The 16,299-nt window shown below is 56.2% G+C and overlaps 1 protein-coding gene across 1 annotated transcript; it reads right to left on the bottom strand.

The window, feature by feature from the left end:
- Positions 1-8,779: 8,779 nt before the first annotated feature.
- Positions 8,780-9,857, bottom strand: LOC104297901 (GTP-binding protein Rhes). Its single transcript, XM_009897919.2, has one exon. The coding sequence runs from the start codon at positions 9,724-9,726 to the stop codon at positions 9,100-9,102; it is 627 nt and encodes a 208-aa protein (XP_009896221.1). The 5' UTR covers positions 9,727-9,857; the 3' UTR covers positions 8,780-9,099.
- Positions 9,858-16,299: the final 6,442 nt, after the last annotated feature.

Genomic DNA, 16,299 nt, shown 5'->3' on the forward strand with positions numbered 1-16,299 from the left:
AGCTGCCAGTAGTCTGTCCTGAGTTAATTAAATGGTTTATTGTTTTAAACGTTCATTTTGTGCAGGGGAGTAGACTTAACATTCCAAAGTTCTGGCAGAGTCCTCTCTAATTTCTCTGTGGTGTTATCTCCTGGATCCTTTGCCCACTATCCTAATTTATTCTGAAAGCAAACAAACAAAAGGGGGGGGAGGGTGGGGGGAAGGAGCAGATTAAAGAGCTGTGTTGCTAACACTGTTGGAAAGGAGCTGACTCTCTCCATTTTTTTGCAGTACATCTCCTTGCTTTGGCCACAGCATTCACGGTTTGCAATTACAGGTTACTGATTGTACCCCATAGGAGCTGGGACAAACAAACCAGCTTTTCATGGTTTGCTATTACAGGTTACTGGCTGTACCCCACAGGAGCTGGGACAAACAAACCAGCTTTTCATGGTTTGCTATTACAGGTTACTGGCTGTACCCCACAGGAGCTGGGACAAACAAACCAGCTTTTCCAGTGTTTTACCTAACCTCAAGTGAGACCCCAGTTTTTGTCTTTCCTTGGCACTTGCCTGTCTCCTTCCCAGCCCTCCTCTCCCTCCAGATGGGAGGCAGAGGTGGTGATGATCATGCAGATAACAGACTGCAGGGTGAAAAGTGCCAGAGCTATATGGGATATGCCTATAGGATACAGGACATACCTTGGTATTCACTTAAGAATACAACCCTAGTGCTCAGTGGAGATTCAGCACGAGCACACAATCTCCAAGATATCTAAGAGAGGGCAAACATGCTGCCCTCAGCTCTCTCTTTCCTGGGATGATCACACCTTCAGTAGTATGATTGGAGGAAAGAAAGAATTGGCCAACAGCACTTATTAGTCGTGGTGCTTGGGTGGCTGAACAGCTCCTAAAGATCAAGGTGGGGAGAGCTGCACTTCCCCCAACCCATCAGAGTCCAAGGTAGAATGCAGTGGTTTGAAAGGACAAGCTGGGGAGTGAGGGCAGAACCCAGGGATGGGATAGAGAGTTGGTTTTTAGGTGACTTTAATTTCTGAAAGAGATGAAAATGCTCAACAGAAAAAGAAAAAAAAATAAAGAGAGGTTCCCTAATAGCTGTGGTTTAGAGGAGGTTTTCTTTATAGCCTCCTAAAGTAAAAATCATCCTGTAGTAAGATGGTTCTAAAGCTCTGTTCAACCTATTGTCTTGTTCTGATACCTGTATTTCTTGCATGGTTTCTGCATGTTGTGGCGCTGCCTCTGCTCTGCTCCTCAAGCATTTGCTGCCTGTCAGTTGTGATTTATGTCTTGCACAGTAACCTGGATGGGAGCGTGGCTGGAACCAGTTCCAGAACTGTTGCCCTGGGGTGCTCCAGCATCTGTGAGAAACACCTTGTCCTGGGGCTTTAGTGAAGCTCAGCTGCCACAAGTGAAACTGAGCATGGAGTTGGCCATTCCTGCAGTTTCGGAGACCCTGCTGACCCTGCCTTGGCCAGAGCAGCCAGACTCTGCCCTGCTCCTTCAGCACCAGAAGCCAGTCTGCCTTTCTGAGGCTCAGTGGAGCAAGGTACTGCCATTCACTGCCTGTTGGCAGGACAAACCCCACGTTTCCTCTTTGCTTGCCTCCACAGGCAGCCCTGGCTTATTAAAGTAAGAGCCTTGAGGAGCTACACTGGCTTTCAGACACCCATGGAGTGGTTTCTGTTGGAAGGACCTTTAAAGGTCATTTAATCCAACCCCTGCTGCAGTCAAGGACATCTACAACTAGAGCAGGTTGCTCAGAGCCCCTAACAACCTGACCTGGAATGGTTCCAGGGAAGGGGCATATCCACCTCTCTGGGAAACCTGGACCAAGTCTCTTTCTTCTCTCTAGTCTGAATCTCCCTCTTTTCATTTCAGACCATCACCCCTTGTCCTCTCACAACTGACTCTGCTAAAAACTCTGTCCCAAACTTTCTGATCAGCCTGTTTTAGATACTGAAAGGCCACCAGAAGATCTCCCTGGAGTCTTCTCCAAGCTGAACAAGCTGAATTCTCTCAGCCTGACCTCACAGCAGAGGGGTTCCAGCCCCCTGATCATTTTTGTGCTGGATACTCAGCACCAGAATGAAGCAAGGCACAAACTCAGATGTTTACAGAGCAGTTTAGGCTCCTCAGTAGTGACTTTTGACTCAAAAAAGCCTTTGTACCACGCAAAGCTCTGCAGGCTGCTTCCCTGTCAGCTGCGCTGTCAATTCAAAGGCAAAGCGCTGTAAATCCTCTTTGCAAAGCCTTCGTGTCCTGCAGCAGGCAGATCCCTGAGCCCTTGCAATCTGTTCTAGCTGGGAAAGAAATCTGCTCTGGTGCTGGAGGTTTTGCAGGCTGGGTTGGTGGTGATCTGGGTGCAAGTGGGCAGCTGCCTAGGCAGCTTGTACCAGAGCTTGACCCCTCTTTCAGTAAAGAAATATTTCCTGTTGTCAAACTAAATCTCCCCTGGCACAACTGGAGGCCATTTCCTCTTGTCCTATCACTGATTCCTTGGGATAAGAGACCAAACCCACCTCCCTCCAGTTTCCTTTCAAGGAAAGCCAGAAGGTCTCCCCAAGACTAGACACCCCTAGCTCCCTCAGCTGCTGCTCACAAGACTGGCTCTCCAGACCCTGTGCTTTCCCAGCATGCAGATGGACACATTTCTCTCATATACCCAGTTCCACAGATTGCAATCTCTCCTCAGAAAAAGCTGGACCCCGCCCAAAACCCAGACAGGTCCCCTCTGCAGACCCATCGGTACGAGCGAGTCTCAAGTCTCTTGGATAACGTCAAACCAAGCCCCAGCTGCTGTGATCCGCGTCCTCCCTGCGCTTGCTGGCCACCAGGTCCTGGTACAAAATGTCCTGGGCTGTCATTCCCGGATTGTCCACCAGGTGGCGGCAGCACATCGCTCTGAGCCGCTCCGGCTGGGGGAGCGGCGCCGGCCCCGGCACCACGGCCCCGGCACCACTGCCCCGGGCAGCCGGACCCGCCTGGCCCCCCCCAGACCTCCCCTTGGTTGGAGCTGCTGCGATGCCCGTGGTCAGGACTGTTTGCAAAGGATTTCTACCGCCTTTGTGCAGCCGTGACTCGATGTGTGTGTCCAGAAGCAGGTGAGGCTGAGGTTCTACTCCCAAAATAGATCCATAGAGTTAAAGAAGTCCATTGCTAGGAAGAGACTTTTTGGATCAGTTTGTGTTAGGTGCTGGCGAGAGGAGCTCTGCCTTCCTGGAAGGGCCTTACACCTGTGCAAACAGGTCAAGGGAGGTTCCCCTGTCCCTCTGCTCTGCCCTACTGAGGCCACAGATGGAGTTCTGTGTCCAGTTCTGAGCTTCCCAGATCAGAGTGACAGGGAACTGCTGGAGGTTACAGTGGAGGCTATAAGGATGCTGATGGGACCTGGAGCATCTCTGTGAGGGGGAAAGGCTGAGAGCCCTGGGGCTGTTGAGCCTGGAGAAGAGCAGCTCCAGAGGGGATCTGTTCAATGCTCAGCAAGAGATAAAGGTTGGGGGGGCAAGAAGATGGGGGCAGACTCTTGCCAGTGGTGTCAGGACAAGGGACAACAGGCACAAACTTCTGTCTAAACAGAAGAAACTTGTTTGCTGTGAGGGTGCTGGAGCCCTGAAGCAGGCTGCCCAGAGATGTTGTGGAATCTTCTTTGGAGCAATTCAAAACCCACCTGGACACCACGATCCTGGGCAACGTGCTGTGGGTGCCCCTGCTTTAGCGGGGAGGATGATCTTCAGAGGTCCCTTCCAGCCCCCTCCAGCCTGTGGTTCTAAGCAGTAGTGTTTGCCAGGGTCTGTGCAGAACTGGCTTTGCCACAAGCGTGGCGTAAGCTGGAGGGGAGGGAGGAAAGCAGACACCATGACTGATCTGTGCAGGTATCAGGCTGAAGCCCACGGGAGGGTGCACCATTGAGGGTGTTCCTACAGCCTCCACAGCCCACCCCAGCATGGGGCCAACTGGATCCCAGCCATGCTATGGGACTGGGAGAGCCCTAATGGGGTTCATGGGTTCATGTGTTCATGTAGTGTGGGGGCAGCAGGTTTGCTCTTTCCAGAGCATTTAGCACAGGCTTGTTTGCCTCGCTGCTGAGCCTGGCGCAGCCAAAGCCCCAAAGACAAACAGAATTAATTAGGTCCTCACCCAGCTACAGCCACTTTCCCTTTTAAAATGTTTTGCTTCCTTGTGGAGTGTCCTTGGCTGAAGTGTTTGTGCCACAGCCTCACATCCATCAAGAGCTGAGCAAACTGCAGCAGCCGACATCAATTAGGCAGAGCCCGGGGTGGCAGCTGATGCCCCCTCCGTGGGCCAGTGTGGCTGTCACTGGTGTGTGGCTGTCACTGGTGTGTGGCTGTCACTGGTGTGCAGCTCTTGCAGGCAGCACCTGGGTTCCCCCTGATTGTTTGTGTACACAAATTAAGCAGGAGCATCTCGCCCAGGTTTGACGGGATGTGCTGCGCTTGATGTGGAACAGAACAGGAGGGATCACATGGAGTCCTTCTTCCCCCGGGGGTGACATGGGTGAGTGTGGGGACAGGGCTAGCATCTGCTCTGGAGGCGAGTCTGGAGTCAAATGGTCCAACTGGGGGATGGGGGAGGCAGAGGGAAGTGAAAGGAAAGAGTTGTGATGGAAAGGTGTTCCGGTGTTTGGGAGATGGAAAGAGCAGCCCTTCGTCCTGCAGGTCAAGTTCACTGCAATGTCTTGTGTAGGGAAGCAGCAGCAGGGACCTCAGCACATGTGGACAGGACAGCCCATCTATGAAAAACCATCCAAAGCTTAAACCACAGCTAATGAACCCAGAGCAGCAGTGTGATCAAACCTCTCCAGTCCCAGAGAGGGGACAGTGAGTGCTGCTGCTGCCTGGGATGCCACCCTGGGCACAGCACTGTCCTGCTCTCTGTGCATGGCTCATGGGGACTGAGGCTTCTCCCCCAGCCCTGTTCCTTGTGGCACTGAAGCAGCCTCCAGCTGTAACGGAGATGACAGTCCTTCAGACCCTGACTGTCCCCGAGCCATGCTCATGGCCACCCTGCCCTCTACATGCTGCATCTTGGGCTGCTGGAGGGCTTGGAGCCCTGAGTCCAGAGCCCCTTCATCTGCTGTTCCTGAAGCTGAAGTGCCCCAGGCTGCAAATGTCCATGGTTCCAGTTAACTCCTCTGTCCCCACAGCTCTGCTGGGGACAACTGAGGGCTTCAGGGCAGAGCTGAGCTGTGGGTGCACATGGATGGACGTTTGGATGGATCCAGCTCTCCCCAGGCTTTCCCCTAAAGCCGCAGCATGAAGCACCTGCCCCAGCTGCTCTTTCCTCCCCGGAGGGGAAGCAGAAGGAAGGGCAAATTTTGCTCCCCTCATCAGGCATGTGCCTGGGGGACGTCTGCAGGGACAGCTCTTGCCAGCCTCTGCCTGCAGGACTTGGTCTGTCACAGCTCTCCTGCCACCCCCTGGCCCCAGCTGCCCCTGCTGCAGACAAGCTGGGAGCCCTGTCTGGCAGACACAAACCATTTCACCTGCTGCCACTTGTTGAAAGCAAACGAGCTGCAGATGTTTAGCTTCACCACATCAGGCTGTGCAGAGGCACAGGAAGGCACCAGGCCAGTTCTAGTCCTTGGCAGGGATTTTCCTCCCCTGCTGTGACCCAGCTACCCTGGGAATGCCCTTAGCTGCTTCGCTCTGCTAAACCAGGGGCTGAACACAGGCTGCACACACATCTCAGCCAGTGAGACATAGGACCTGCCTGTTTCTAACCTCTCTGAGCACTTTGGGGGCCCTTCTTGCCCTGTTCTGTCCATGAGGAGGACTCTTGGATCCTCAACACACCCAAGTGTATTTGGCTCACACAGCACTGCACAAGTTCCTGGCTCTCCTTGTCCTGCCAGAGAAAACATCTTGTCCTGCTCTTGTCCTGCGTGGCAAATGCTTGCTAACCCCAGCAGCCACACCACATCCCAGCAGGTCCATAGTTTCCCAGCCCCAGCTTCCATCCCACATCCCAGCATGCCCAAAGCTTCCCAGCACGTCTGTAGTTTCCTAACCCCAGCTTCCATACCATGTCCCAGCATGTCCATAGCTCCCTTTTCCGAGTTTCCATACCACATCCCTGCACGCCCAAAGCTTCCTAACCCCCATGTCCCCGCGCGATGCTCTCTGTGATCCACGCACCAGGATTCCACAGGAGCACTGCACACCCAAGCCCCACATCCGGAGCGCCCCGCAGCAGGGCTCTGCAGCCGAGGGGCAGCGGGGCTTAGGGGCGGTCGGGACCCCGCCCGCTGGCTGAGCCGGGAGCTGCGGGAGGGGCTGTATAAGGCAGGCAGGCATTGGGCAGGTGGCATTTGCTGGTGGGGGAACTCCTCCAATGGCTCCACTCATTGCTGGGGCACCTGGAGGTGGGGCCTTCCAGAGGGTTCCTGCAGCTCCGACGTCTTGGTTTGCAGCCTCTGCACGTGTAGCATCCTGGTCTGCGTCTCCTGCACCTCCAACATACTGGTCTGCAGCTCTCGCAGCTCCAGCATCTCGATCTGCACCTCCAGCATCTTGGTCCCTGCAGCTTCTCCACCTCCATCATCGTGGTTTGCAGCTCCTGCAGCTCCATTGTCTTGGTCAGCAGCTCCTCTACCTCCAGCATGTTGATCTGCAGCTCCAGCGTCTCAGTCTCTGCATCTATGCACCTCCAACAGCCTGGTCAGCATCCCTGCACCAATGGCTGCTGTACCTCGCAGGGCTTGGGCTGGGGTTGGCTGGGAGTGGGGGTCCTAAAGCCCCTGGGTGCTACTAGTCCGGGCAGGGGAGGGACGAGTGGGGCACAGGGAGCCACAGCCGCCGTGGGGGCTCAGTAAGCCTGAGCCTGGTGAGGCCACTGGGACACCCCAGCCATAAGGATCTGTTTCCAGTCCATGGCACGGATCCTGAGCAGCAGTGCTGTGCATGGTGGGGCTGGCAGGCAGCCTTGCTCACCCCAGCTTCCTCATACTACACTGCAAAGAGTTTTTCTTCTGCTTTTGGCTTAACAGTGAACCAGAAAGCCCTGGTGCTCCCGATTCCAGCAGCCCCCTGCTCTGAACCCACACCCCCATTTCTGCAAGGTGTGGAACTCCTCTGGGGCTGCCTGATTAGCCAGAGGTCAGTCATAGAGGTGGAACTAGTGGGTCCTGCCAACTGGGAGGTGCCTCACCACAGCCAGGTCATCTCTGGTCAGGGCCAAGTGTGGGCAGTGCTGGCAGGGCTGGCCCCATCCCCATCTGGCCATGGCACAGTGACCCAGATGATGCAGCAGCCCCTGTGGCTGCACCCGTCACAGCCATCCCTGCTGCAGGCAGGGTCCCACCACGTTGGGTCATCTGCTGAAGGTGAACTGCTTTTGTGCTTTGTTCCCTCAGGACAGGAGCAGCATTTCGCCCAGGGAAGGGCTCTGCCAGCACCTCCATATGTCCCCAAGGAGCCTTCATGGAACATCCCAATGGTGGCACCAGGTATGTGGAGCCAAGAGCAATGACGGGCACCCAATCCACCTGGAAGCACTGGGTCCTGCCACAGCCTCCCTGCCCTCCCCCCTGCCTGCCCCCCCACCCTGCACTGATCCCCAGGAGGAGGGTTTTGCCTGCCCAGAGTCACTGCCCTTGCTCCAGTGCCCACAGGGTGTCCCAATGAGAGATGCCCAAGAGGAGGGTAGGCTCTCCCTGACACCACTTTCTCCCCTTCTGCTGGGGTGAGGAAATGGCTGGGCTCACTGGGTGCAATCCTGCCCGGCTGGGCACACCATGCTGTGGGGCTGGGCTTCTGTAAGCTGGGCAGCCCCAAAGTGCTTGCCTCACAGAATCACAGAATGGTAGGGGCTGGAGGGGACCCTCAAGTCACACACACACACACACACCCCAGTTAGAGCAGGTTCACCTAGAGCAGGTTGCACAGGATGTTCTCCAAGCGGGTTTTGAGTGACTCCAGAGATGGAGAGTCCCTGGGGTCTGGGCCAGGGTGGGACACTTCTTTCCTCCACCAAGCTTTGCAGTCTGTCTTTGTGTCTTTATGTGGCTGCTGAGCAGGTGAAATGCTCTTGACAGCAGGGCTGGGCTGTGTCGGGGGAGAGTAAATCAGTGCAGGGTGAGCTAAAGCACAGCAAACACTGCCCTGATGTGCTCCCCTCCCACCACTCTGGTGCCTCCTCTTAATGTGTTTGTGGGTTTGGTTTGGTGCTCAGCTGCCTCTGAGTGTCTTTGGCTGTTGTGCTTCTTGGAGATGAGAAGAGCTGCTTTATTTTTTGTTACTCAGTGCTAGGGGAAAACTTCAGTGGTTAAACGGTCAGGAAAATCCTAATCCCAAATGTCCTGAGCCTGCCAGGGACCTGGGGATGCTCCTCCAGAGCAGGACAGGGCACGGAGGGAGCGGGGAAAGCAAAGACAAGTGATAAGGGCTCAGGGCTTAGAACACTGAGATCAGGAGGAGAGGAGAAAGAAACCCAGACACGTTCCAGCTCCACAATGTGTTTATTGGGTATGCTTAAAAAAACACCAAGAAGGAGAAAAGGGAGAACCACAGAGCTGCACACACTGCCCGGCCGCATGCTCTACAGCAGGGGACAAACCCAGCACTACTGTGGACTCTGGATCTGCCGCAGGAAACGAAGCCATGCCGGGAGGTTGGACGTGCAGGTGCCTGGGGAGAGGTGACGCAGGACCTGAAGGAGACCCAGGAGAGCGGCACCGGTGGGTGCACTGCATCTGGACAGGTGCCCACCTCTGCCTTCTGGTGCACTCTGCAGCTGGAGACCTGTGGTCCCTGGCATGCCTGGCTGCCCATGAGCTCCCCACGGTGTGGAGGCACCACGCAGGCTGCCCAGCAGCGGTTTCCCAGGTACGTCTCCTGCCTTTCTGGGAGCTCACACTCTCCCTATGCCCTTCCAGCCACCAGCATCCCTTCCAAGTTCCTCCTCCTTTGTCATCTCCAACTCTCACCTGTCCTGGTGGGCTGGGTGGGGAAGAGGAGGGAAGGGAGGGGAGGCAGTAGGGTTGGTATTGGCCAAGGCAGTGCCTCTCCCCACCCAGCCCACCTGAGTTTCCAGCCGGTGCCGCTGGTGCCGGTGCCTTCCTCCCAGCCCTGGGGTGTCCAGCTCAGCACACCGAGCAGCTGTTGGTCTTGTTCATGGGAGGCCTCAGCGTCTGCTCCTTGGGCAACGTCTCCCTCCTCTTGCAGAGCGCTGGGCTGAGCCTGCTGGGCAGGTTGGCTTGCTGCAGCAGCTCCCTGAAGACCTCCAGGACGTTCTCGTTGTCCTTGGCTGACGTCTCGACGAAGCGACTGTTCCAGTCCAGCTCCACCAGCGACAGAGCGTCCTCGGCCGGCACCTGCCGCTCGCCGCCGCTCTCTGCCTTGTTGCCGACCACCACGATGGGAGGGAATTTGTCCTCCTTCACCTCCAGGATCTCCTCCCGCAGGCTCTTGACGCTCTCGAAGGACTCTGCGTCGTCTACGGCGTAGACCAGGGCGAAGGCGTCGCTGTTCTGGATCGAGAGCTTCCTCATGGCTGGGAAGGAGTAGCTGCCACTGGTGTCCAGGATTTCCACCTTGAGCGTGGCGCCGCTCACTTCGTACTCCTTGCTGTGCAGCTCCTCCACCGTGCGCCGGTGCTTGGGCTCGAAGGTGTCCATCAGGAAGCGGCGGATGAGGGCGGTCTTGCCCACGCCGGCTGCGCCCAAGAAGACCAACCTTACGTGGTTCTTCTCTTTCACCACTGGGGACATGGCTGGGCTGGCTGGCACGGGCTGCTCCCTCGCTGGTGCTCACCCCAGGCAGTCCCTGGCTGGCTGCAGTCCCCGGTGTGCCTGCGCCGCCTCAGTGCCACCAGCGAGCCTTGGTGGCAACCTCTTCGCAAACTTCTCCTGGCTGCTCCGTGGCCGACGCTGCAGCTTCCAAGACCTTCTCATCTTTTTATCCTGGCTTCTCCCTGCCATGTGGCACCAGGCTGTCCAATCTGCGTGGGTTGAGGGTGCTGAGGGAGGGAGGGAAGGCAGGGTGGGGGGAGGAGAGCAGGGTGCTTGGACCAATCCGCAGAGCGCAGCGCTGGACAGCCCTGCAGAGCACTGCGCTGCGTTAGGCGCTGCGCCGGCACTGCTCACCACCGCCTGCAGCCCCGGGCAGCCAGCAGCCCTTTCCCCCCTCCCTGGAGATTAACCTCTTCTTCTTGGATGGGCTTGCTGGCAGCACAGGAGGTCACTGGGGATTTCCCCACCCGTTGAGTGCTTGGTGGCTGGACATGGCAGGGGCTGGCTGGTGTCACCTGCAGGGCAACAAAGCTGGGGAGGGGTTAGGAGCACAAGCCTTGTGAGGAGAGGCTGAGGGGGCTGGGGGTGTTTAGCCTGGAGAAGAGGAGGCTCAGGGGAGACCTTATTGCTCTCTACAGCTACCTGAAAGGTGGTTGTAGCCAGGCGGGAGTTGATCTCTTCTGCCAGGCAACCAGCACCAGAACAAGAGGACACAGTCTCAAGCTGTGCAGGGGGAAGTTTAGGCTTGATCTTACAAAGTTCCTCCCAGAAAGAGAGATTGGCCATGGGAATGTGCTGCCCAGGGAGGTGGTGGGCTCAACATCCCTAGAGGTGTTTAACAAAAGCCTGGATGAGGCACTCGGTACCATGGTCTGGTTGATTAGGCAGGGTTGGGTGATGGATTGGATTTGATGACCTTGGAGGTCTCTTCCAACCTGGCTGTTTCTGTTTGCACTTCTCTGGGGCTGGGGTCCTGTTTGCAGATGAGGTTGCTGCCAGCCTGCCCCTTTCCTCCACGAGGAGGAAAATAAAACACGAACCCCATGTGCCATAACCTCCACACTCAGCTGTCAGTTATTCTCTGATTTTGTGAGATATGTAACCTGAGGGCAAAGTAAAAATCTCCCAGAGAACAATGCATGGTGATCTCCAGGAGCAGATGCCAAGTAGTTGTAGGTAGGAATGCTGGCTGGGACCCAGCTACAGCAAAACAGTGACCTGGAACGGGTGGGTGAGTTATTGGACAGAGCGGGGGGGTGTTGGTCCTCAGCTCTGCATGGATGGGCATCACCTCTGGAGGCAGGCTTGCTCATAGAGGTGCAAGTTGTCCCTTCTGGGTTTGTTTCCTCAGAAGTCACTTTCACAATCCCCTGCTGGAGGTGAGAGGCTGCTTTGTGCAAAGTGCAAATACGAAAGGAACTTGCTCAAACGTTACAGTGAGCTTTTTGTCCTAGCCAGGTGCCTGGGTGGGGTTTTTCACTAGCTTTGGACTTGCTCTGGTGCTTTGAATGCAGTTGGGTTTCCTCCCATAGCACAGCCCCAGTTCCAGGGTTGAGTTCTGGCTGAACTGATTCTGCTGATTTCAAAAGCCCTTTTCACAAGACTTATTCCTGCCTCCCAATTCTCCAGTTCTCACTGCATTTTAGCCATTCTAAAAGCCTTCCCTTGCTGACTTTATCATCAGGAGACCAAGAGGTGGCACCAGGGCAAACACAGTCCTGCCCACCGCTTGGCCTGCCCTGGGAGAAGAGGAAGGTTGGGTCCCAAACAGGTCTAGAAATGGGACTGATAGTCAGACATACTCAGTACACCATGGCCCCCCATAAGGTTTTGCATCATCTGGTGATGGACCTCTACTCACCAACATGAAGCTCTTTCTGGAGAGAATTACTGTGCCAGGAGGAGAGCTCAGAGAATCACAGAATCAACAAGGTTGGAAAAGACCTCAAAGATCACCAAGCCCAACCTGTCACCCAACACCTCATGACTGCTAAACCATGGCACCAAGTGCCACGTCCAAACCCCTCTTGAACACCTCCAGGGATGGTGACTCCACCACCTCCCTGGGCAGCACATCCCAATGGCTAACCACTCTCTCTGTGAAGAACTTTCTCCTCACCTCCAGCCTAAACTTCTCCTGGCACAGCTTGAGGCTGTGTCTTCTTGTTCTGGTGCTGGTTGCCATAGGTGATCATGCACACACAGGGGATGAAAGAGATCATCTAGCCCAACATCCCCTGCAGGTTCACCTAGAGCAAGTGGCACAGGACAGCAGCATGGCTGGTTTTGGATGACTCCAGAGCTGGAGACTCCACCACCTCTCTGGGAAGCCTGCTCTAGTGCTCCACCACCCTCAAAGTAAAGAAGTTCCTCCTGGTGTTTAGATGGAGCTGCCCTGTGTTCAGCTTTGTTCCTGTTAGCTCTTGTCCTGTCACTGGGCAGCACTGAAAGAAGACTGGCCCCATCCTCCTGACACCCCTGCTTTAAGTAGTTACAAGCATTGATAATGCTAAGGACTGAGCCACAGGAGTCAGAAGTTGCTGAGGACATGATGTGATGACATGGGCACCGGGCTTTGGTGAGTCAAAAGCCAGGAGGAGTGGATGCAGAGGAGGTGCCAGGTTCAGGCATGTGAATGAAGCGGGGACTGTGTTTTGGTGCTGCTGTGGAATCGGTGTCAGTGGAAGTGGAGAACCAAAGATGGTGAGGAAACAGGGCATGGCAAGTCCTCTCACCCCAGTTTTGAAAGCTGCTTAAAGCCCAAGCCCATTTATTTCTGTTAAAAAAAGAATGTCATTAGTGCTTCTTTGTGCTTTGATAGACACAGCAACAGGAGAGGAGGTGAACAGGGGGCCCTGGGGCACCTCCCAGTTGGCACGAGGGAAGCTCCATAGGGCTCAGCCAGCTCTTGTTTGGTGCTGGAGGCCTGTGTCATGCCCTCACTGCTGTTCATTTTCCCAGTGTTTCATTCCAAAGGGCCTCAAAATAGAGATTTGTTCAACCCCCCAGCACCCAGTGTCTCTCACAGGTGCACAAGTGGCACCCAAGGTGAAGGAGGAACCCATGGCAGGGGAGAATGGGGACCCTGAGCTCCAAACACTCCACCCTGGCTCTGAACCTTTCCTGTTTGTAGAATCATAGAGTGGCCTGAGTTGGAAGGGATCTTCAGGATCATCCAGCTCCAACCCCCCTTGCCATGGGCAGGGACACCTTCCACTGGAGCAAGTTGCTCAAAGCCTCATCACAGCCTGGTCCTAAACACTTCTAGGGATGAGGCATCCACAACTTCTCTGGGCAACCTGTTCCAGTGTTCCACCACCCTCACAGTGAAGAACTTCTTCCAGATGTCCAATCTAAACCTACCCTGCTCTAGTTTCAAACCACCAGCACCCTTCAGGGAAAGGGCCCCAAGCTGCTGGAGACAGTGGGAAACACCAAGCAGCTCCACCACCGGCCACGGAGGTCTCCAGCAGTGCTGCTGTCTGCAGTTTGAGTCATTTCTGCAGAGAGTGGCTGTGTCCTGCATGGTCTGGCTGGGGCAAAAGGCCAGCCCTGGCTGGGTGAGACAAAGAAATGTGCTGGAGATGAGAAGCTCTCCTGCCTGGGTGCTGCAGTGGCTCCCAGCCTGTCTGCACAGCCCCAGTGATTTTTCACATCAGTTGTCTCCCCTTGGCTTTCACATCTCTGCTGCTATGGTTACCAAGAGCCTGCGAGGCTTTCAATCCCCCTCAGAGCAATGGAGGAAGGATTTCAGGGGTAATCTTGTTAAGAGATGAGCAATGAATATTTCCAAAGGCCCTTTGCATGAATATCTCCTTCCCATTAGCTTATGTCCACTGACAGCAGGGAAAGCAGAGCGGGGGGACTGCGAGGGAGGGAAGAAACCAGGGGAGGATGAAAGTGGTGACTTGTTTTCCACTGCAGCCCTTTGTGCCCACAAGGATGTGCCTCAATACTGTGTTCCTCAGTGAGGGCTTGGCCAGCCAGCTTGGCTTGGGTATTATTAAATAGATATAAAATCAAAGCCCCTGCTTCCTCCAAGGAAAGGCTCTTTGTGGGCACTCAGAGATGGGGACACTCGTGGCTGAGTCCTACATCTCCTGAGCTGTGCATATTGGACCATGGGGACCAGTTCAAGGCTGCACCTCAAATACTGGGTTTAGTTTTGGGCTCCTCACTCCACTGAGGTGCTGGAATGTGTCCAGAAAAGGGCAATGGAGCTGGTGAATAGGTCTGGAGAACAGGGCTGGTGAGGAGTGGCTGAGGGACTGGGGTTGTTCAGCCAGGAGAAAAGAAGGTCCAGACCCCACCTGCCAAGGGCTCCTCTGCTGGCCAGGGCTCTGCTGCAGCACTGAGATGTGCTTCAGGTAGACACTTTGCAAACCTCAGGAACAGCCTGTGCTGTCTCTTGATGTCTTCCTGCAGCTCAGTGCTCAGCTGTCACGGTTCAGAGGGGACAGTGGCTGTCGAGGAAGCCAGGAGCAATGTTCTCCAGCACGGTTCTGGAGCTGCCAGTGCTGGGCACTGCTCCAGTCCTGGACATGGTGCCCCAGTAACCTGCCCAGCCAGCAGCTCAGCACGGTGGTCACAGCAGGGTGAAGTCCCTTCCTGGCTGCCAGGAGCTCTGTGCACTGCCCATTGCTCATGGGCAGTGAGGCAGCCTTAGAAACGTGGCAGCAAAGAGTTTGCAGCACTGTGACACATTGCCATGAGCCAGCTGCTGGCAGCTGATACAACACTGACCCCTGCTACTAGGTGCCCGGTGTCCCAGCACCCCACTACGGGACACAGAGGCAGGGAAGGCAGCCTGGGTCCACAGGATGCTTCCAACCCACACCACCTACGTGTGCCTCTGCCTCCTGTTCCTGCCCATGGTTAAATTCATGGTGTGCATGAGAGCAGCTGCATTGCAGCAGGGCTTGCTGGAGCCCCAGCTCAGAAGGAAGTGGTCAGGAATGAGAAACCCCAACCAGACCTTTTCCACTGTCCCAAGCTCTGCCCACCACTGCAGGCAGTAGCTGGGCAACGACCTCACAGGATGAAGCATCACTTCTGGCAACACCCTGATGGGGCTGAAGCATCATCGCTTCTCCCAGCTGGAATGAGCCCCGGATGGGAGACCAGGGAAGACAGGGAGAGGGGAGGGGAGGGCTGGCAGTGAGTGTCTTGTCCACTGCTGCCGTCAGAGGTCAGTGGGGCAGATCCTGACCCTGCCATGGGGCCACTCAGCCGCACTGGAGAGGGTTAAACCTGCCTCTGCCGGAGATTAAAGCCAAATGGCCTTTGATTTAGCGACAGGTGAGAGGAGAAACCTGAACCTGCAGCTTCCCCCCAGGGCGCAGGGGACCGCAGAGCCCTGATGCATAGATGGATCAGCCATAGGTGGGGCTCCAGCCGCCTGTCTGGAACAGCCTGTCACCCACGCCTGCTGTCACCCACGCCTGCTGTCACCCACGCCTGCTGTCACCCACACCTCCTGTCCCTGCTGCCGGCGAGGCCACCCCGGGGTCCGTGTCACCCCGGGGTCCGTGTCACCCCGAGCAGGGGGAACCTGCACTCAGCCCCTTTTCAGGGGGTCCGTGGCAGTGACTGGCCCTGGAGCCCAAGCCCCGGTCCTGGCCTGCTGCCTTCCTGGTGCCTGGAGACCCCCAGAGCCAGCCAGGGTTGATGGTTACCAGGTGGCAAAAGGCAGGGTTTGGAGGCAAGAGGTGAAGGCTGCGGTTTGCCCACATCCCTGGAGCAGGCACCAGTGGGGCAAGGGGAGGGGCATGGGGCTGGATCTGAGGTTCTTTGGTGCCGTGGAGCAAGGGAGGGCAGGAGGTCCCAGCTGGTGTCGGTCCCAGCTGGGTCACTGACCGCTTGGAGGGACCCACTGAGAGCATCCTCATGGCTTGTCCTAATTGAGGCAATGGAACCTCCCCAGGGATGGGGCTGGTCCAGCCCACAGCCAGGCTCATGGACACCAGTGTCACTTGTGCAGGTGCCAAGGAGGGTGCTGAGTCCTGGTGCCAGCCACAGAGCTGGGAGAGGGCAAAGGCAAGCTGACACTGGCACAGGTGCTCCCCAGCTCAGCCCACCTCCGGGTGACCAACCTCTTCCAAGCCAAAGGGGTCACCTCAGGTTTGAAACCCCATCTTGCCCCAAAGCCCCTTCCTGGTGCAGCCCCTGTGCCCCCCACCGAGGGGCTGGAGGGAGCCAGCCAGCACCAGCAGCGTGGGGGAGGCGGGGGGTGGGCAGGAGCCTGCGAACAGCCTGTACTAGACAGCTCTGGTGATGAAATCCAGTCTCCCTGTAAACAAATGCCCTGCTGAGGACTGAAGGGATTTAGCCCAGCTGTTCTCAGGCTTGGAGCAGCTTCTGTAGCATCTCTTATCTTGCCCTGGGCAGGATTATTAGCTGGAGCAAAGAGCTCACCTCCCTCTGGGCCACCGACGCCGTTCCCCCTCGGGTGACACGGGGTGACGTGCTCTGTGCTCTGCAGCAATGCTCCTGGGTCATCAGGAGGTGAAATGGTTCATGCTGGGGTCTCAGATAGGTGTCTCTGCCACCTCG

Source organism: Dryobates pubescens, chromosome 20, assembly GCF_014839835.1.
Source record: "Dryobates pubescens isolate bDryPub1 chromosome 20, bDryPub1.pri, whole genome shotgun sequence".
In the NCBI taxonomy this organism is placed as follows: domain Eukaryota; kingdom Metazoa; phylum Chordata; class Aves; order Piciformes; family Picidae; genus Dryobates; species Dryobates pubescens.